Below are 19,841 nucleotides of genomic sequence, written 5' to 3' on the forward strand. Positions count from 1 at the left end.
CTGCAGGCAGTGCAGCACAGAGAAACTATTAAGAAATATTAATAGGTGCAACGGGCAGTGTTCACACCTTCACCACAGCCCGGCGGCTGCCGGGGACAAGCCGCAGAGGGGCTGGGCGGCACGCGGCAGCGTGGGTGGGCGGCTGGGTGGGGGCAGAGCCCGTCCCGCGGGCAGGGACGGTGGCGAGTGGAAAATGGCCAGAGACGTGGGGAAGCGGGGAGGGTGTGGGAGAGAGGAGAGGGGCAGAGGGGGTCCTGGTGCCCGTGGGGGGTCCCAGCAGTGCCCGGTGCTGCGGTGGGCTCCCCCCACTGCCAGTGCTGGTCTTGGAGTGGGATCCCCCCGGTGCGAGGGCCCCATGCCGGTGGCCGGTGCCGGTGCTGGCTCCTGCCGCTGCCAGTGCCCGGTACCGGTTCGGCCACCCCCGGTACCCGCTGCCCAACTGGGGCGCCGGTCGGTGCCCCGGCACAGCCGCTGCTGAGCCCGCGGCGGTTCGGGCTCTGCCGCTGCCGGTGCCGGTGCCCGCGGCGCGGCGGGGGCGGCGGGGGGCGGTGCCGCGGGGGGGGCGGTGCCGCGCGGTCCGGGCGGCGGCGGCGGCGGCGGGGGGCGGCCGGAGGGGGCAGAGCGGCGGCGGAGCCGAGCGCCGAGAGCCGCCGGAGCAGCGGAGCCGCAGCCGCCGCCGCGGCCGCAGGTAGGGGCGGGTGCGGGGCCGCCATCGCCGCCGGGAGCGGCGCCGGCAGCGGCAGCGGGAGCGGGCCGGGGCCGCTTTCGCTTCCGCGGGGGGCGGCGGGGCCGGGGGCACCTGCGGCGGGGGCGGTCGAGGCGCGTGTCTCCCCCCTCGTCCCCTCCCCTCCCGCCCGTAAATATTTTGGGTGTTTCGTAACCGGCGGCCGCGCAGCCCGTCGGCGGGGCGGTGCGGAGCGGTGCGGGGGCCCGTCGGGGCCGCGGCCTGGCTGCGGGCGGGGGGGGCCGCGCAGGTGCGGGCGGGCAGCGGGGCCGCCCCCGGCGCCGCGCTCCCCCGGGGGGGCGGGCGGACTGCGCGCGGGCCGCGGCGGGGGCGCTCGTCGACCGGCGGAGCGGGGCCGGTTGCCGCCGCCGCCGCCGCCCCGGGCCGGGCCCGGCCCAGCCTGAGCGGCGGCCGCGGGGGAAGCGCCGGAACCGGCGCTGCGCGTCCCGGGGGCGGCCGCGGGCCCGGGCAGGCGGGGGGGGTCCGTCCGCGGGCGGCACACGGGGGCGGCGGGAGAGGGGGTCGCGCTGGTGGGCGGTGGGACACGCGGCGCCGCGCTGCGGGACGCGGTCGAAGGCGGATGGAAAATGTTCCCCGCTGCGAGGCGGGAGCGGTGACACCCGTCGGGACTGCAGCGCCCGGTGGCCTTTCACCCAGCTCGTGCGCTGGCCGGGGCACGCAGCCCGGTGACTGCGAGCCCAGGGCAGCGGCGGCCACCTGTCCGGCGGGATACGGGAGCTGTCAGGGCGCTGCGCCCAACCGGGCTCCCGGCAGCTCCTCGCCGTGACACCGAGCGGCTCCGGGGCTCCAGCACCCGCCTCGCCTCGGCACCGGGCTGCGGGCACTGGCACTGCCACGCGCTCCCCGGCTCTGCCCCCACCTGAACTGCTGACGGCAGTAACACCTCCGTTGTCTGCTGCAGCGCGGAGCTGGGGCTGTGGCTCGCGTGAACTCGCGGTGGGGTTTGGCAGGAGCCCACGTGCCCGCCGTGCTCAGGGGAGCCCCATGGCAAAGCACAGGGCAGTGACAACAAGCGATTTGTTCGCGGTGGTTGGGGTGCATTGCCGTGGGCTGCGGGGCACGGTGCTGCCGTGGCAGGACCACAGAGCAGGGCCACATGGCTCACCCATGGCTGGGACACGGTGCGCAAAGTCCCCGCAGTGTGGGTCATTTTGTTGCAGCTCGACGTTCATGGCCCTGGGCTGGCTCACTCCACCGGCTGCCGGTGGCCAGGCCCACATCCCCGGCAGCACTCGCAGCTGCAGCCGGAGCTGTGTGAACCCCCGTAGCCAGTGTCCATGGAGGCAGTTTGCGCATATATCATGGGGCGGTCTGGAGAGCCTGTCCACCATTGCAGGCACCAGGGAGCCAGCCTGGTGCTGCAGGAGCTTTGTTCCCCCTCACCCTTGTGCCCCGACTCCGGGAAGAAGGCTCTGAGCCCGTCATGGGGAGCGTGCCCCGGTGCTGGCACGGGAGGGATGGCTGCCATTGTGGTGCTCTCTCAGTGGCGATTTTGAGCCGAGGTTTGCCATCGTGCTTTGATGTCTTTGTACCAGCGCAGCGACCCTGTGCTGGAGGGAGGTTTGCTTGGGGCCCCGTTCATGTGGCTCCAGTGAGCGGGAGGTGTTGGGGGTGTCAGGGTCATCCATCTGTGGACAGCTGCAGCAAGCCCTGGGTGCTCCCGAAGCTGTCGGGATCACAGCCCAACCTGGCATGGCTCCCAGGTCCCCGAGGTGCTGGATGTGAGGATGGAGACCACCTCCTTGGGTTTTATAGCCATCCCTGGAGAGCAGGGCTTGTCCCCAGCGCTGTGCTGTGCTGCGCCACACAGTGCCGCATGTGCAGCCACGTGGAGGAGGAGCTCCAGTGCAGGTTGAAAGGTGCCAACAGCCCGTGCCCAGGGACACGGGAGAGCCGGGCTGGGAATGGGGTGTGAGGGGCAGCTGTCACCCACTCTGTGTTTCATGGCACTTTGAGAGTGTCCTTCCTCAGGGGGTGTTTGCCCCCCAGCAGTTGTCACTAGAGCCGCCTCGCCGGCTTTGGTGTGCCCGCCTTGTCCCGAGGCTGATGCTTCGGGGCAGGATGAAGGATGCTGGCACCGGTGCTGGTGATGGGGAGCTGCAGGCAGGGATGCTCAGTGCAGGGTTGCACAGAGCCTCTGGAGGGACCTTCCCCTCTCGCTGCAGGGGAAGTGCTGACTCCAAAGCGGCTGTGAGGTCTTCGCCGTGGGGTTTCCCAGCTCTCTCTCGAGTGATAGCAAAACCCCGATACTCTACTTGTGAAAAATCCCTGCTCCTTGTACTCCTGCACGGCGTGGGTGGTGGGGCGGCGAGTGGTGACTGTGCTGCGCTGAGTACAGTAAAGCGGCCCCGTCAGCTGGGAAACGACTTTCTGGTTTGCAAGGAATTACTGTAAGTCGGTCTGTGCTCGACGGGCTTCGCAGCAGCCCCGGGCAGCCGGCGGGAGCCCAGACACGGCAGCATGGTGTGGGTGTTGAGCAGGACCTCCTTCCCATGGGCATCCCCTGGGGCCACGTCCCTGTGCCCAGCGGGGCTGCAGCCGCTGCCGGCTCTCCCCGGCGTGGCTGTGGGTGCTGCCCTCGGAGCAGCCTCTGCGTTACGGGGCCGAACGCACCGCGGCGGTGCCGGCACAGGGCTGCGCGTGCGGGAGGACGGCGGCAGGGGCTCGCTGGTCCCCACCTCACAGGGACGGGGTCAGGGCTCGCACAGGCGGCTCCGGCCTGGGAGGCTGTGCTGGCTGCTGGCTCTGGGGCTCCGGCATGCTCCGGGAGAAGTAGCCTCGACAGCTGTAATGTTTCTGTGGCATGCCTTTCCTTTCATGGGGTGTCTATTTTGCAACCCCTAAGTGTTTTGATCCCAGGAGGAAGGGGGCGGGTGTTTACCCTGGCACCGCGTGGCCGGCGCCGGGATCCAAGCGGGCTGGGCATGCCTGAATTTTACACGCCGCAACAGTTCTAGCAACATCTGCTGGCTGATAAAAGGTAGGCTGCCGTGAACCGCTTCTCCCGCCGCGTTGGGAAATGTCGAGGGGGAGGCACACATGCGAACACGGCTTCCTGGCCGATAGGGCTGAGCTGACTTGCTGATAAAGCAGAATCCACCCATCTAGCTGCACCAGAGGGGCCGGGAGCGCTGGCTGCTCGCAGGCGGGCCCAGTTCTTGCCCTGTGTTTCCCTTCGTGCCAGCTCCTGCTTTCCGCCCGGCTGGGGAGCGATGCGCTGTGGGGCGGATTCTCGCCGGGCTCGGGCGGCCACAGTGGTATAGCCGAACCGTAACATGGTTACGACTCGCTCCCTGTTCGGTCACTGGTGAGTTTTGCAATCTCCATTTTTCGGTGCAACTTCGTGTCTTCCTGTTGTTATGAGGTGTAGATGCTGGTTTATAGCACAGCTCTGCCAGGGAGGGAATTGGGGAAAAGGCTGGTGCTGGGGCAGAGCTCGGCGCCGCATCGGCACAGCCCCGGCGGCCGAGCAGCTGTGCGCTGGGTGCACGCTCTGTCTGGCTTTTTGTCCCTCTTGCTCCACGGCTGCAAAGCTTTTAGCAGAGAAAGAGGCACCTCTCGCTTGCGGCGCGTCTGAGCCCCTCGCGCCGGCTAAAACAGCTGTAAAATGATCTCTGTCCTATTTGGTGGTGTTAACATGCGGCTCTGTCGCTTTGGGGCTGCGGCTCTGGGTGGCACGGCTGCCCTGGCCCGGCACGCTCCGTTTATAACCCCGTTAGTCACCTGAGCCTTTTGGACACGCTGAGGTGCGGTGCTGGCGGTGCAGCCCGTGGGCAAGGGCTCTGCTCTGCCCCGGCACCACCAGCGGCTGCTCCTGGGGCTGCGGAGCGTGTCCCAGGGCGAGGGGAGCTGAAACACAGCTCTCCCGCCTCGACACATTTGTGTGCATTGGGGACGAATGCTGCGTTTAACCCCTGGCCAGGTTTGGCTGTGAGGTTTACCCACCCTGAATGAGAATTTTCTTGCAGAAACCGTTAAAACATTAGTGTTTTGGTTTTTTATTCCCATTCTGACTAGTCCCCCCTCCTGCCGACATCCCTGGGTGTCTGTGTGCCCCTTTTCCGAAGGCAAAAGGCAAGGCTTTGCCCTCCCTCCCTTCTGCTCTGCTGGCCTGGTGCGAGAGCATCGCCCTGCGTGGAGCTGCTGCGGCACCTGCGAACGGCGCGGAGGGGCTGAGCGCGGTGGGGAATGCAGGGGCTGCTCTGGGGGGACCCGCCTGTCCCGCACCTCGGCTGCTCCTACTGCCTGAGAGCACAGGGCCCCTGCCCTGCCTGCACCGGCGGGAGCCCGGCGCTGTGCCGCAGCGTGCCGCCTGGGCCTGCCCTCGGGCAGCGGTGGCGGGGTGCTGCTGGGCTGGGACGTCTGCAAGCGCTGGCAAGTGTTTTCCCAGGCACCGTGCAGGCTCCACGCCGGCTGCCGTTGGCGGCAGGCGCAGAGCAGCACCCAGCGTCCCCCATGGACAGAGCATCCTCGTGAGCTTGCAGCCTGCCTTCCGTGTTTGCTCCCGAAGATGAGGGTGTGAGGGTTTGCCCACCCGACCGCGGCTGCACGGTGGGTCCTGCACGTACGGTGCCTCTTCCCCGGGCAGGGTGGTCGGGCAGGGCAGCGGGTGCCCTGGGTGGGCTGGCATCCCTCTGCCTCTCCCTGCCCACCACCCGTCCCTCTCCTGCCCCAGCCCCCGGGTGCCCGTGCTGTGGCATGCAGGTCCTGGTCCCACGGGACAGGTGTGTCAGCGGTGGGGGAGGCTCCTGCACTGTCTCCCCTGCCCTGCGGAGAGCACACACGCGGTGTCGGCCGCAGGGGGATGGATGCAGCCGGTGCTGTGCTGTCCGCGTCTGCCCTGGCCCACCTGGGTCCTGCTTGGCAAATCCAGCCCGGCCGGCGACTGGATTAGTGCGATTGTGTGTGCTCGCTGGAGCGTGGCAGATAAAATGAAATTGTGTCTCCAGACCCCAATCGGGACTAATTCGATACTGAAATGAGCTTAATCCTCAGGTCCTTCTGACCAGCCCGTCCCTCCTGCGCTGGTGCTGGTCTGAGCAGGGATTAGCAGTGAGCCCGGCGCTGTGCTGGCGGTGGCCTCAGTGCTGGGGGCTGGTGCGGGACCCCGGGGCGGCTGCGGGTCCCTGGGGGGTGACCACTTGGCTGGTTTGTTGGAAGGGGCGACACGAGGATGAACCGTCAGGCGTGGGTGTGGGGGCTTCTGCCCAGTCCCAGATCTGCCTGGGCTGTTCCTGAGCCTGAGGCTGACGCCCCATCCTTGGAGGGTCACTGGGATCCTGTCACCTCCCTGCCCGTCCCCAGGGCCGCATCTTCGGTGATGCCTCTTCCCTCTTGGGATGGAGGACGGGGACCAGAGCTGGACCCTCCCCGCTGGACTGGAGCGGGTGCCAGGGTGGCGTGCGGGTCCCCGGGGGCTGCACCCCCTGCGGGTGGGTGCTTTGCCCCAGCCCGGTGTTATGGGGGTTGGGGTGGGTCTTTATTATTGCGGAGGAAAAATACCCTCATCAAGTGCCCTGGCACGAGGCGGTTCCGCGTCCCCTCCCAGGCGACGGCTGGTGCGTGCTGGGAGCCAGGGTGCTGCAGGTGGGCAGTGGCTCCGTACCCGCCCTGGGATCCTCCCACCAAGCGCTGGGGAAGCCCAGGGATCCAGAGGCGTCGAGCCGGCAGCTCCCTGACATGCCAGCCCCACAGCCAGTTAATTTGGCTGCTTGGCCCCAGGGAGCCGGCAGTAATTAAAGCTCTGCCCAGGTCTCTCTAATCCCGTCTGTGGGCTTACGGCAGCAGGGGCAGCACCGGTGCTGGCGCGGATTGTGCTCCCCATGGTGCATCTCCCACAGGGTCCACACTGGACTCGTGCCCGCGGGGGGCCGGGTGGGCACTGGGCTGTGCCGCTGTGGCTGTGCGGTGTGTCCTGCCTGACAGTGCCTGGCTCCTGCTCCGGCACTGGCTGCCCCCACCACTCTGCTCAGCCCCCCCGGCACCCACCAGAAAGTCCCCCGTTGTTCTGTGCAGCCGCAGCCTCCAGCCCAGCCGGTGCGGGGTCCGGCACAGCCAGCTCATTGTGCCGGGGCTGGGCGGGTGGTCCTGGGCACCTGGTGCACCGAGGGACGGGGCAGGCTCACCTCGCAATGGTGACCCCGAGGGATGGGGGGACTGGGGCTGGCCCTCCTGCGTGTGCTGCGGTGAGCTCGGCCGGGGGCGGTGGCAGCATGGCCGTGGCCCCCAGCTCTGCTGCGGGGACCCGGGTCCTGCTGATGCTGGAGCTCCGTGCTCGGCATTTGAGGGCATCCCACCAGTGCCGGGGCACCGCCTGTGTCTGTCTGCGGTTGCACCAGCGCGGCTCTCGGTGCACCCGGGGTGTAGTTTTGTCTCTAGGTGCCAGCCCCTGGATTCAAGGGATTTTGCTGGGATTTTGTTGGGTATTTTGGTGGTTTTGGTTTGACGCAGGTTTCTGGGCCTCTGTGGTTGGAAGGGAAAATCTGAAGAGGGGAGAACAGCCTTCCCCAAGGCGGCAAATGCCAACGGGCAAGTACAGCCCCAGGACCATGGTGTGAGCTGAGCTACAGGCAGCCCCCAGCCCTGAGCCCCCCCCCCTGCACTTTGGGGCCATCACCGGTGTCCTGCTGGGGCATCTCCACCTGCATGGGGCCAGTTTCTCCCTGGGCCACACGTGGGCTTTTGCCCCATTATTTGGGGCTGGTGGGCTGGGGTGGTCCCCTATGCTGCCAGGGCAAAGCCGTCGGCCACCGCCGCTCTTCTGCAGGAGGCGAACAAAACCCATCAAAGCACCGAGCTTCTAGAAAGGAGCTCACCTCCCCACCGAAAGCTGCAAACCACAGGCAGGCATGAAACGGGCGAGCTGCCCCGGTCCCGGCGCCGTGGCCCTCCACACCGGTTTAACCGTTCCCCAGTGCCCACCAGCCCCAAATCCTGTTCGGCAGCTCCAAGCGGGGGTGGGGGGTGGTTTGCTGGCACCCCGGTGTTCCTGGTGTGGTCTCTGTGTGGCGGAGGGGGTGAGCGGAGTTGGGGGGCACAGGTGAGTCCACCCCATCTCCCCCCAACTCCTGCGTCAGTCCCTGGGGTCCCATCCCGTGGGGTCTTGGGGTGGCTCGGCCCCACCAACACGCTGCAGGCAGAGACTGTGCCCGGCTCCGGCACCGGGGCTGACTGCGGTGGGGGTGCCAGCCCCGCTCCCCTGGTGGGCACCGTGCAGGCAGCAGTGGTGGAGGAAGCTGCTGGCAGCCCTGGGCTGGCTGCCCTGCGCAGGCAGCTGACATTTTGGAAGGAAATAGCTGCTCTCCACTCCTTCCTGTAGCGCGCAGCCTACGAAACGGCCGCCCCGGCAGCCTGGCTGTGCCGGCAGAGCCTGCCTGGAGCCGTGGCCAGGCTGCCCCCGGGGCCGGGACGCCGGAGGGGTGCGTGGGGTGAGAGCGGTGCCCGACCCCGGGGTGAGTGCAGTGGTGGGACGGGGCACGCTGAGCCGTGGCTGCGGTTCCTGCGCTCCTGGAGGAGCCGAGAACCGTGCCGAGCCCCATGGCTCTGCCAGTCCCGCCAAGCCCCTGTGTGGGGGAGCCCCCGGCTGGGACGGCCTCACGGTCCCTTGGGTGGGTGCGGAGCCCTCCGTGCCCCCCCCAGTGGTGGGGCAGGATGCGGTGCGTGGCATGGTGTGCGGCGGCACTTGCTGCCTGCGGCCGGCAGGCCCACGGTCGAGGGGGGCCGAACCGGGGGAGCCCTTGGTAGGGTCTCAGCCGAGTGGGGTCATTGGGCTGCCCGGGGGCTTCCAGCGGGTCCCCGGGGATGAACCGGTGTGGGCAGGGGGGTGAGACGGTGTGGGTTGGGGGGTGGGTGTCTGTGTCTGGGGGTCGGAGCCCTGCTGTGTGCCGAGCGGCTGCTGTCGGCTGCCAGCACTGCCGTTCCCGGGGCTCGGCTGGGGGCTGGATCCTGCCCCGGAGGGAACCTGCTTAGGGCTGCCCTTCCTGGGGGATGCGGGATCCCCTCCGGCCAGGGGGCAGGAGCTGCGGTGGCTGGGGCAGCGCCGGAGCCCCCCGGCAGCACCGGCCGCCAGGCGAGCAGTGTCCGGCCCTGTGGCCGCCAGCGAGGCCGGCTTCTGACCTGGAAGCGATCGCGGCTCCCGGAGGTGCCGTGGAACCACGTGTCCATGTGTTTACTGCGGCAGGAGGAGGCCGCCGTGGCGGGGCTGCTGCCTGCCGGAGCCCAGCGCCGGGGGAAGCGCCATGCCCCTGCCCAGTGGAGGACGCTGCTCCGGAGACCCCCATCACGGGAGAGTGCTGGGCAAAGGGCAGTGCGGGAACCGCCGCGGCGGAGGGGCTGTGTGGGGCTGGCGTGCGGGAGCAGGGGGGGTTACATCCAGAGCCCTTTGGCGTGGCCCCCCCAGGGCATTGCCTGGCTCTCAGCGCCTGCCCGGCTCTGCGGGGCACAGGACTGGGCATGGGACTGCAGCTGGCGGCTGTGCCAGCAGCAGGGCAGGGGTGTCCTGCCCGCGGGGAGGTCCCCAGGGTGGCTGCGCTCTGCGATCATCCCGCAGCTGCATGCAGCGAGCATCCTGTGAGCTTCCCGCGGCTCTGCGTGCAGTGAGCATCCTGCGAGCATCCTGCGGCTGCGTGCAGCGAGCATCCCGCGAGCATCCCACGGGTCTGCGTGCAACCGGCTCCTGGGCGGGCTCTGCCCGTGTTTGGGCTGTGCTGTGCCCGCAGAACCGTAGAATCATGGTGCACCAGGTTGGAAGGGACCTCACGGATTGTCTGGTCCAGACTTTCTTGGTGAAAGCATGGTGGGAACGTGGGCAGGTGCCGCCACTGGCCTCGCCTCCTGAGGCATTGCCCTCCTTTTGTCCGCTTGTGGATGCGTGTGGCTCGCTCTGGCTGTCCTGCAGCTCGTGACCATGGCTGGGAGGTGCCACTGCTCCTGCCACCAGGACTGCCACTGCAGCCGTGGCCCGTCCCCAGTGTGGTCACATCAGGTGCCCTGGCCGCCCCTGGCCCCAGCAGCGCTGTCAGCCTCCCCCTGCCCATCCTTTCCCCAGCTGCTGCCTCTGGTCCTCTGGGTGCCCCTTTTGGGTGGGTTTCACCCATTTTGCAGCCGGTTTGGCAATGCCTCCCCATCGGCAACGGGGAGCAGGGCTGTCGCATACGGAAGTGATGACCGTTGGCATCTCCCCTCCCTCTGCGCCTCCCCTCCTCATGCTGTCCCTGCGGGGCTGGGGTCCGTCTCCACAGCACCTGTCCTACCTGGGGGAAGCTGCCACGTGCACGGCTTCCCAGGCGATAAGTCACCGGTGAGCGCGTTGCTGTGGCTTGTTGAGTTGCTGCTGGTTAACCGAACTGTGGTAATGGGTGGGTTATAGCTTGCTGCCAGCAAGTAAATGCAAAGTAGCTTAAACCACTGCAATTATCTGTCTCTTGCAGTTGTTTGAGTGTGTGTGTGGCCAGCGGCTGCAGCACAGCTGACCCTTGGCAACGTGCGGCGCTGCAGCAGCGCTGCCCAGCCCTGCCGGCGTGCGGGAGCCGGGGCTGGTGGGCTGGGGATGGCACCGGGGGTGGGAACACGCCGGCGGGCTGCAGCGTGCTCTGGCTGCCCGACCTTGGAGAGTTTTCCTGAGCCAGGCGGCTGCGGGACTGGGGCGATGCGGCGGTGGGGAGTGGGAGGAGGGAGGCGATCCCTGGGCACGGGGTGAAACCATCCCAAGGCTCCAAGGAGGTACCTGAGCGCACTCGCCCGGGGCAGCCAGCAGTGCCGCCGAGGATCATGGTGCTGGGCATGGAGCAAGCCAGGGCACTGGCTGCCAGCAGCCGGCCGGGCGCTCGTGTGCACGGCTGCCTGAAAATGCCAGTGGCTCTGGCAGCAGCTCCGGCACCGTGTTGGGACTGCGGTGCTGTACCTCTTGCCAAAGCAGAACTGTTCCCCAGCCTTGCTGGGTCTCGTGGCCCGAAAGCCTCATTTGCTCATGGCAGGCGGCACTGGTGGCTTGTGCTGGAGCGCTCAGGGCGCCCCGCAGCCCTCAGAGAGGTTTAGTTTGTCAGTCCATGGGTGAGACACCGGAGACAAAAATGAGGTGCTTGGAGAAATGCCCACTGCTGCGTTGGTGATGCCCATGAAGGTCATGTCCAAGCCTGGCATGAGTGGTTTTGGGGCATCCTTATCCCTGCCTTTGGTCGGGGCGCGCGCCGAGTGAGCCATGCCACTGTTGGCTGCTTCACAGTCCCCCTGTAAATGCTGACGTGATGCTGGCTCACCTTCCGCCGGGCGCTCTGGTAGCGATGCTCACGCTCTTGCTCCCAGGCCGGCACTGGCCGAGCGCGGTATCTGCTGGCTCACCGCAGCAGCAGCCTGAGACTCGTTGCTTAACAACACGCTGGAGTGGAATAGGAAGTGTTTTGTCACTGCAAGATGGGAAGAGATCACCATTTTCTCGGTAGGCAGGGCAGTGTTTGTTTGCTGTGTGTCCGTGCGGATGTCCCCGCTGCTCTGGCAACTTCGGCCGCTTGTGGCGCGGTGGCACCGGCGTGGCCGTGGCTGCTCTGCCGGGGCAGCAGTTTTCACCAATGCCCCTTATCAAGCGTCTGCAATTTCTAACTGCCAGCACACGTCCTGCTGTCGGCCATCCTGCCTTCCCTTCCCCTCCTCGCCTGCGTTTGTGTGCCTCCCCAGGCCCCTCCTTGCCAGCAGGATTTCCAACTCGGTGATTGTGAATGTGGAAATGTTCCTCCCTTTTTATAGGGGAAAAATTCATTTTTAGCCAAGTCTCGGTTATTGGTCCTTTTCCTGCGTAGGGGCGGGGGGGTGCACAGGGCTCGGGGGCTCTGGCCGTGGCTGCTCAGCTTGGACCCGCTGCCACCATCCCCTGCCACCCGCTCCCCCGGCGCGCGCCCCTGCCCGTGGGACGGCACCGGCTGCTTTTGGAGCCCCTCAGGCCACCAGGCGTTTCTGAGGCCCCACGAAGCGCTTTGGGGAGGGAGGGAGGCACAGCCCCCATGGTCCCTGGCTCCCTCTGCTTGTCACCGGCCGGTGCAGTGACTGGGTCCCATCCCGGTCACCTGGCCTTGGGGTGCAGCCCAAGGCATCGCGCCCCTGCCTGGCACCTCTGCACGGCACTAAATCCCGTGTGGTTTGGGTGTGGGTGTGTGTAAAAGCTGCTTATTGCTGCATCCTTGGCTTGGAGGGGCTGCGAGCCCCCCAGGCCCTCCCTCATCGCTCGCCATCGGGTCACCCTCAACAACCTGACCGCCAGGTTGTGTTTCCAGGCCCCACCAAGCTGCACATACAGCTGTGGGGGGGGGACGCTCAGGATTTTTGTCGGTGCTGTCCTTGGCCATCCTTTCTCCATGCCTGCCGCGGCTGTCCCGTGTGAGCCGGGATGCTGGAGCCGTGTGGGATCTGGCAGCGCTCCTGCACAGAGCCAGAGCAGCCCCAAAACTTGTTTGGGAAGCTCTTCGCTCCGGCCGGCATCTCCCTGGCACTGGTGCGCAGTGCCCGCAGTGGCCACGGGACAGGGGACCCGTGGGGGGCTGCAGTGCCACGTGGGCTCTCGGGGCCAGGGCTGCTCCTGCCCGTCTGCCTGCCGGCGCTGCCAGGGTGTGGGCAGGAGCTGGGGCGAGCGCAGGGGGGGCCTCCGCTCTGCGTCACGCTGGATTTCTCGCCAGCCCTCCCCCCCGGCCCCGTTTCCTCATTTGCGTGGCCGGTGATGGCTGCGATCCCGTGGCACGGCAAGGGGAAATGACTACCGTGTGGGGAGGCAGCGCAGAGGCACTTTCATGGCCCTGGAGCCCCCCGGGGCCCTTCCTAGAAAAAAGGGGGTGACTCAGAGCCGGGGTCCCCTGTCCCTGCATGCCCCTTCCTTCGGCAGCTGGAGGTGGCTCCAGCAGCACTGGAGAACCCGGAGGAACCTGCAAAGGGCTTCGGGAACCCGGACGGTCCCGTGAAGAGCTTGCGGGGAAGGCCAGGGCCAGACCCCCACCCTGGCACAGCACCCGTCCCGGCCGCGGTGCCCTGACGAGCCGGTCTCCCCGGCAGGTGGTGAGCCATGGCGGTGTGGATCCAGGCGCAGCAGCTCCAGGGCGAAGCCCTGCGGCAGATGCAGGCGCTCTACGGGCAGCACTTTCCCATCGAGGTGCGGCACTACCTGTCGCAGTGGATCGAGAGCCAGGCATGGTAGGTCGGCGGGGTCCCCGTCCCCGTGGGGTGCTGGCGGGTGCCCCCCTCTGCCGGGGAGCCCCTGTGCGGGGCCGGGGCTGCCCTGACGCCGCCATTCTGCTCCACGCGTGCAGGGACTCCATCGACCTCGACAACCCCCAGGAGAACGTGAAGGCGACGCAGCTGCTGGAGGGGCTGATCCAGGAGCTGCAGAAGAAGGCGGACCACCAAGTGGGCGAGGACGGCTTCCTGCTGAAGATCAAGCTGGGGCACTACGCCACGCAGCTGCAGGCAAGTGGGGGGCCGCGGGCAGGGGCTGCGGGGCCGGGGGGTGTCCCTGTCCCGTGCCCGGCTCAGGCTGTGCTCTCCCTGCAGAACACGTACGACCGGTGCCCCATGGAGCTGGTGCGCTGCATCCGGCACATCCTCTACCATGAGCAGCGGCTGGTGCGGGAGGCGAACAACGTGAGTGGAGGCCATGGGGGGGCAAGGGAGTGGGGTCCCACGGGGAGGGGAGGATGCTCGGGGGTTCCAGCACGGGGATCGTGGGAGCAGCCCTGAGGCAGGGGGTGCTCTGGGTCCCCGCTGCCCCCAGCACCTCAGGAGGTGGGGAGGGTCCCCATGCCATGCTGAGTGCCCCCCGTGCAGAGCCCCTCGCCAGCCGGCTCCCTGGTGGACGCCATGTCCCAGAAGCATCTGCAGATCAACCAGACCTTCGAGGAGCTGCGGCTCATCACGCAGGACTCGGAGAACGAGCTCAAGAAGCTGCAGCAGACGCAGGAGTACTTCATCATCCAGTACCAGGAGAACATGCGCCTCCAAGGTGGGTGGGGGGCCGGGGGGTGATGGGGCCGGGGTGCTGGCGGTGCCGGCCCTAACGCTGCACTCCCACCCCCAGCCCAGTTCTCCCAGCTCTCCCAGCTGGGCCCCCAGGAGCGCCTGTCGCGGGAGACGACGCTGCAGCAGAAGAAGGCGTCGCTGGAGGCCTGGCTGCACCGGGAAGCCCAGACACTACAGCAGTACCGCGTGGTGAGTGCCACTGCCCCGGCCCTGTGCTGGCTGCGCCGCTGTCCCCGCGCCCCGTAACGCCGTCCCGCCCCGCAGGACCTGGCCGAGAAGCACCAGAAGACGCTGCAGCTGCTGCGCAAGCAGCAAACAACCATCCTGGATGACGAGCTGATCCAGTGGAAGCGTCGGCAGCAGCTGGCGGGGAACGGGGGGCCCCCCGAGGGCACCCTGGACGTGCTGCAGACCTGGTGGGTACCGGCACGGGGTGGGACGGGGCACTGAGCCCTGGCGCGGTGCTGAGCCCCGCTCCCCCCCAGGTGCGAGAAGCTGGCGGAGATCATCTGGCAGAACCGGCAGCAGATCCGCCGGGCCGAGCACTTGTGCCAGCAGCTGCCGATCCCGGGCCCGGTGGAGGAGATGCTGTCGGAACTGAACAGCACCATCACCGACATCATCTCCGCTCTGGTGACCAGGTAGAGGTGGGGGCCCCGCTCGGCTGAGGCACCCGGCAGGGCTGGGGGGGTCCGGGTTGGGGCAACTCTGCCCACCTGCCCCTGATCCCCATTCCCCCCCAGCACCTTCATCATCGAGAAGCAGCCCCCCCAGGTGCTGAAGACACAGACCAAGTTCGCAGCCACCGTGCGGCTCCTGGTGGGGGGGAAGCTGAACGTGCACATGAACCCCCCCCAGGTGAAGGCCACCATCATCAGCGAGCAGCAAGCCAAGGCCCTGCTGAAGAATGAAAGCACCCGCAAGTAATGCCCGGGGGGCCGGGGGTGTGCTGCGGGGAGCTGGAGCTGGGGGCGCGGGGGGGCCGCACCTCACGCAGGCTCCCAGCCCCGGTGGTGCCCTGACCCTGTGCGTTCCTGCGGCAGTGAGAGCAGCGGGGAGATCCTCAACAACTGCTGTGTGATGGAGTACCACCAGGCCACCGGGACGCTCAGTGCCCACTTCCGAAATATGGTGAGCGCCGCCAGCTCCCCCCGCCCCCTGCTCGCACCCGCATTCCTGTCCCCTCCTGTCCCCAGCTGTGCCATGTCCCCCTCTGGTCACCCCTTCTATTGCTGTCTGCGCTGCATCCCCCTGTCTTTACCCCTCATATCCCCATCTGCGTTGCATCCCCGCTGCGTTTGCCTCGGTGTCGCCCTGTGTCCCCGTCTGTCCCCCCGTGCTCACCCCTCGTGTCCCTGCAGTCCCTGAAGCGGATCAAGCGCTCAGACCGCCGCGGGGCCGAGTCGGTGACGGAGGAGAAGTTCACTATCCTCTTTGAGTCGCAGTTCAGTGTTGGTGGCAACGAGCTGGTCTTCCAGGTGAAGGTAAAGCCACCAGCCACATCCCCTCTGCAGGGCCCGGGCGAGCCATGGGCATCGTGCCCACGGGTGTGGGGCTGGGCTGGGGGCACGGGGTGCCCGTGTGGGGCAGGGTGTCCCGAGGCATCCATGGGTGCTGCTGCTGCGGTGCCCCACAGACCATCCTGGTCTCCTTCCTCCCGGCAGACGCTGTCCCTGCCCGTGGTGGTGATCGTGCACGGGAGCCAGGACAACAACGCCACGGCCACCGTGCTCTGGGATAACGCCTTCGCCGAGCCTGTGAGTGCCAGCGCCGGGGGGGGCAGGACTGGTCCCATCTGCCCCGGGGGGCTGTGGGAGTTGGGCTCAGTCTCCCGGCGGGGAGAGGCAGTGGGCAGAGCTCGGTGCCGACCCTGCTCCGTGCCCCCCAGGGCCGCGTCCCCTTCGCCGTGCCCGACAAGGTGCAGTGGCCGCAGCTCTGCGAGGCGCTCAACATGAAGTTCAAGGCAGAGGTGCAGAGCAGCCGCGGGCTGACCAAGGAGAACTTGGTGTTCCTGGCACAGAAGCTCTTCAACAGCACCAGCTCCCACCTGGAGGACTACAGCAGCACCACGGTGTCCTGGTCCCAGTTCAACCGGGTGAGTGGGCTGGGCTGTCTGCTGGGAGAGCTGCAGAGCCCAGGGGTCATGCTGCGCTTTGGGACAGGGGCTGTGCTGCACCCGCAGTACCAGTGCTTGTACTGGGGGGGGACTGAATGGGGCACAGCCCTCCCAAGGAGCCGTTTCTTGCTGAAGTGATGCAAAAATGAGACGGCCGTCGGCTGTAACGGGGTGGGAGATACTGACTTCCTCACTTGGAGGGACACAGGGTGCTGTTGGTCCCGCAGACAGGGTCTGTGTCCTCGGGGAGGCATTGCTGGTGCTCCCCCCGGGGCTGTGCCGCCGGGCCAGGCTGACCCACGCCTGGTTTGGCAGCTCCAGCAGCCGTCCCGCAGTCCAGGTCATAGAATCATAGAATGGTTTAGGTTGGAAAGGACCCTGAAGATCATCGAGTTCCCACCCCCCTGCCCTGGGCAGGGACACCTCCCACCAAACCAGGTTGCCCAAGGCCACGTCCAGCCTGGCCTTGAACACCTCCAGGGATGGGGCCTCAACAGCCTCTCTGGGCAACCTGTGCCAGGGCCTCACCACCCTCACAGGGAAAAACTTCTTCCTAATGTTCAATCTGAATCTGCCGTCCTCCAGTTTAAAGCCATTCCCCCTCGTCCTATCGCTACATGCCTGAGTGAAAAGTCCTTCCCCAGCTCTCCTGCAGGTCTCCTTTAGGGACTGGCCCCCTTTAGGTCCCCGAGTCACTGGTGCTGTGCCCAGCACTTGTGCTATCTGACAGCGGCTGCCAGGCTGGAGCCAGCAGTGCTCATCTTCTGGGGCTTTCAACAGGAAAACCTGCCTGGGAGGAATTACACCTTCTGGCAGTGGTTTGACGGGGTCATGGAGGTGCTGAAGAAGCATCTGAAGCCGCACTGGAACGATGGGTAAGAGCCGCCCTGCTCCGCGCTGCCCGCCCTGAGCCCCCGGCCCTGACACCCCCGCTCTGCCTAGGGCCATCCTGGGCTTCGTCAACAAGCAGCAGGCGCACGACCTGCTCATCAACAAGCCCGACGGGACCTTCCTCCTGCGGTTCAGCGACTCGGAGATCGGCGGCATCACCATCGCGTGGAAGTTCGACTCCTGTGAGTGCGTGCCGGGCGCCAGCAGCCCCCAGCCCCGCTGTGCCTGGCCCCAGGCTGGGACTCGGCCAGCTAATGCCCACGGGGCTGGTGCTGCCGCTCCGGCACCTCCTGTCGCGGTTGGGCACCAGCACCACCGTGGCCACAGGAGCCTTCCTTGGGAAAGGGGCGAGCGCGGGAGCCTGCGGGAATGCCTTGGCTGTGCCCCAGGGAGCGGCGCTGCTGTTGCTGCAGCCGTGGCCACATCCAGCCCGAGCGCTGGTGTTGGCGAGGAGGGACTGGGCGAAACCGTCTGACCCAACCACTGGGTCTTACTCGTGGCTATATGAAACACGGCGACTCCGTGGTGCCTCCTGGTGCGATGGGTTTGCACAGGTCGCCTGACCCCGTGCAGCGAGTCTGCTCGTTACTGTTCTTGTTGAGAGTGTCCTTCAGAAGCTCAGGTGGCCAAGGAGCACCACAAAGCCCCGCAGAGCGCCCCGCAACTGGGGGACCTGCCCCCCGCATGTGCGGGTGAGGCCAGACCTGCCTTGAGTTCACTGTGCCTCCTGGCCCATCCTATTTTCTGGCGACCTGCATTTTGGCCTTAAACATTGCTGGGGGAGGGATGCAATGCAGGAAATGCCCTCTGATGTTTGACATGGTCTCGCAGCCCGCGTCTGGAGCACGGCCAGGAGCCACCACCAGCTCTGGGCGTCACCGCAGCCCTCGCTTTGTCTTCCAGCCGAGAGGATGTTCTGGAACCTGATGCCTTTCACCACCAGGGACTTCTCCATCCGCTCCCTGGCTGACCGCCTCGGGGACCTGAGTTACCTCATCTATGTGTTCCCTGACCGGCCCAAGGATGAGGTCTTCTCCAAGTACTACACACCGGTTCTCTGTGAGTCCACGCCAGGTAGCGCTGCCCTTCACCCCGCGCGTGTCCCTCTCCTTCCTGCATCTGGCCGGGGTGGAGCTGGGGCTCATGGCGTCTCTCTGCCCCGGGGCCACAGCCAGCCCCGCGGGGGCTCTGTGGCTCGCCGTGCGTGAACCCCCAGCCCCGCCGCAGGCTTGTGGCACGTGCCAGCAGCTCGGGGCCTCAGCACTGCCTTCCTTCCCCTAGCTAAAGCCGTGGATGGATACGTGAAGCCGCAGATCAAGCAAGTGGTGCCAGAGTAAGTCTGACCCTGAACGCAGACCCTGGATGGTCCCATGGGATCATCCCCAGCGAGCTGGCTAGGGCAGCCGGTGGCACCGGGCACCTCCGCCCCCAGGCTCTGGCACCACCAGTAACCACGTCGGTGCTGAGCTGGCACTGGGGGCTGAGGAGCGCGGGCCCGTGGCCGAGGCAGGGCTGCGCTTCCCTGGGAGGCGGAGGACCCCCCTTGCTGCATTGCCACCCGGGGGGCTGCGGTTGTCGCTGTTTGTGGGTGTGGGGGATTGGGTCCCCTGCCTGCACCCCGCCAGCCTCGGGAGGAGCCGGTCGGAGGTGATGGGAGTTCTCAGAGCACAGCGTCACCTCAGGGGGAGCCCGTCCCATGCTGTGCCAGTGCTCACGAGCCCCCCGTCCCCACAGGTTTGTCAGTGCATCAGGCGATGCTGCCACCGGAGGGGCCACCTACATGGACCAGGCTCCCTCGCCCGCCGTCTGCTCCCAGCCCCATTACAACATGTATGCCCAGAAGTAGGTATTGCATCCCCTGTCCCCATCCTGCGGTGGCCGGTCTCCCCCCTCACCCCCCTCACCGCCTCCCGCAGCCCTGACACCGTGCTGGACCCTGAGGGTGACTTTGACCTGGACGACACCATGGATGTGGCGAGGCACGTGGAGGAGCTGCTGCGGCGCCCCGTGGACAGTCAGTGGATCCCCCATGCCCAGTCGTGACGGGCGGGTGCCCGGCCCCCCGCCCCCGGCCCCAGCGCTCCGGGACTGTGCTGTGTTTGTGTCTCTGTGCCGGGGGGCGGCGGGTGGACCCTGCCCCGGAGATTTGCTCTGTGCTGCCCCGAAACGCAGGCTGGCGTCCGGCTCTTTGGTGTTTATGCCCTTGTATAAACGGCAGCGGATTTGTCGCATGGTTTTCCTGTATGTTCCTTTTAAGAGGCCCAGCTTCGGCTTTCCGCTTCTGCAAGCACCGGCCCCGGAGCCGCCCCGCTCCCCGCCGAGGGGCTGCTTGGGGTGGGGGCCGGGTGTCCGGCCTCGGGTTTGCTTTCGCAGTCGTCACTAAGAATGTACGTGTCGCCTTCTTGTTCTACCCCGTGGCTCCAGTCCCAGGGGCTGTGTGGGCACACTGGGCTCTGATGCGGAGCGGAGGGGGGGTCAGCTGGGGCTCCCCCCCAGCCCGTGCTGGCGCTCTGCTCCACAGCGGCGGGGTCTCCACCCGGGACCTCATCTCCTCCTCGGGCACCCCAAGGATGTGGAAGCCTCTTCAGCTCCCGGCCTCCGCATCCCGCTGCGGAGCCGGTGCAGCACGAGGGAGGCAGGGCGCGAGGGCACCCAGCAAGGGCAGCTGGGCAGTACAGGCGGTTTGCGGGGAGTGGAGCCCTCTGCCCCCCCCCCGCCTCTCCCCTTGCCCTGGCCAAGAAGCTCTGGGGTCCTGGCCATGTTATTTTTCTACCACAGAGTAAATAAAGCACGGAATATTTTTGTAACACAAAAGCTCTGGGTTTCACGTGTGTCTTGGGGAGAAGGCAGGTCCCTGCCCTGGTAAGTGGCGGGGGGGGGAGAGGGGGGCGAGGAGCCCCTCGGGCTGGGGGCTGCGGGGAATGCGGGTGGCCCTGTACTCCCCGATCTCTGCATGATGCGCAGCAGGCGACTGGTGCCCCACGGCCCGGCACAGGCTTGGAGCCCACATCCCCACGCCCCCTCCCCAGTGCAGGGGGGTGAGCAGGGAGCCGGGCAGCCCCCCCCCCGCCCGGCAGCGGGCACAGGCAGGGCCGG

General features: G+C 67.3%; 1 protein-coding gene across 3 annotated transcripts; it reads left to right on the top strand.

Annotated features, from left to right (window-relative positions):
• Positions 1 to 600: 600 nt before the first annotated feature.
• LOC309681292 (signal transducer and activator of transcription 5B) lies at positions 601 to 19,559 on the top strand. 3 transcript variants are annotated; one of them, XM_082495133.1, is made up of 19 exons: positions 601 to 688; positions 12,779 to 12,916; positions 13,033 to 13,189; positions 13,274 to 13,363; positions 13,547 to 13,721; positions 13,797 to 13,927; positions 14,003 to 14,154; positions 14,224 to 14,379; positions 14,482 to 14,661; positions 14,782 to 14,869; positions 15,100 to 15,222; positions 15,403 to 15,495; positions 15,627 to 15,833; positions 16,635 to 16,729; positions 16,797 to 16,927; positions 17,649 to 17,819; positions 18,027 to 18,078; positions 18,480 to 18,587; positions 18,662 to 19,559. In XM_082495133.1, exons 2-19 carry the CDS (start codon positions 12,789 to 12,791, stop codon positions 18,786 to 18,788), a joined length of 2,364 nt encoding a protein of 787 aa, XP_082351259.1. In that variant the 5' UTR covers positions 601 to 688; positions 12,779 to 12,788; the 3' UTR covers positions 18,789 to 19,559. The 3 variants fall into 3 exon arrangements, with proteins under 3 accessions (XP_082351259.1, XP_082351260.1, XP_082351261.1); XM_082495134.1 differs by having other exon boundaries at positions 17,649 to 17,804; XM_082495135.1 differs by lacking the exons at positions 18,027 to 18,078; positions 18,480 to 18,587; positions 18,662 to 19,559 and having other exon boundaries at positions 16,825 to 16,927; positions 17,649 to 17,811.
• The last annotated feature ends 282 nt before the right edge of the window (positions 19,560 to 19,841 follow it).

This window comes from Vanellus vanellus, assembly GCF_965231255.1.
Source record: "Vanellus vanellus genome assembly, chromosome: 24".
In the NCBI taxonomy this organism is placed as follows: domain Eukaryota; kingdom Metazoa; phylum Chordata; class Aves; order Charadriiformes; family Charadriidae; genus Vanellus; species Vanellus vanellus.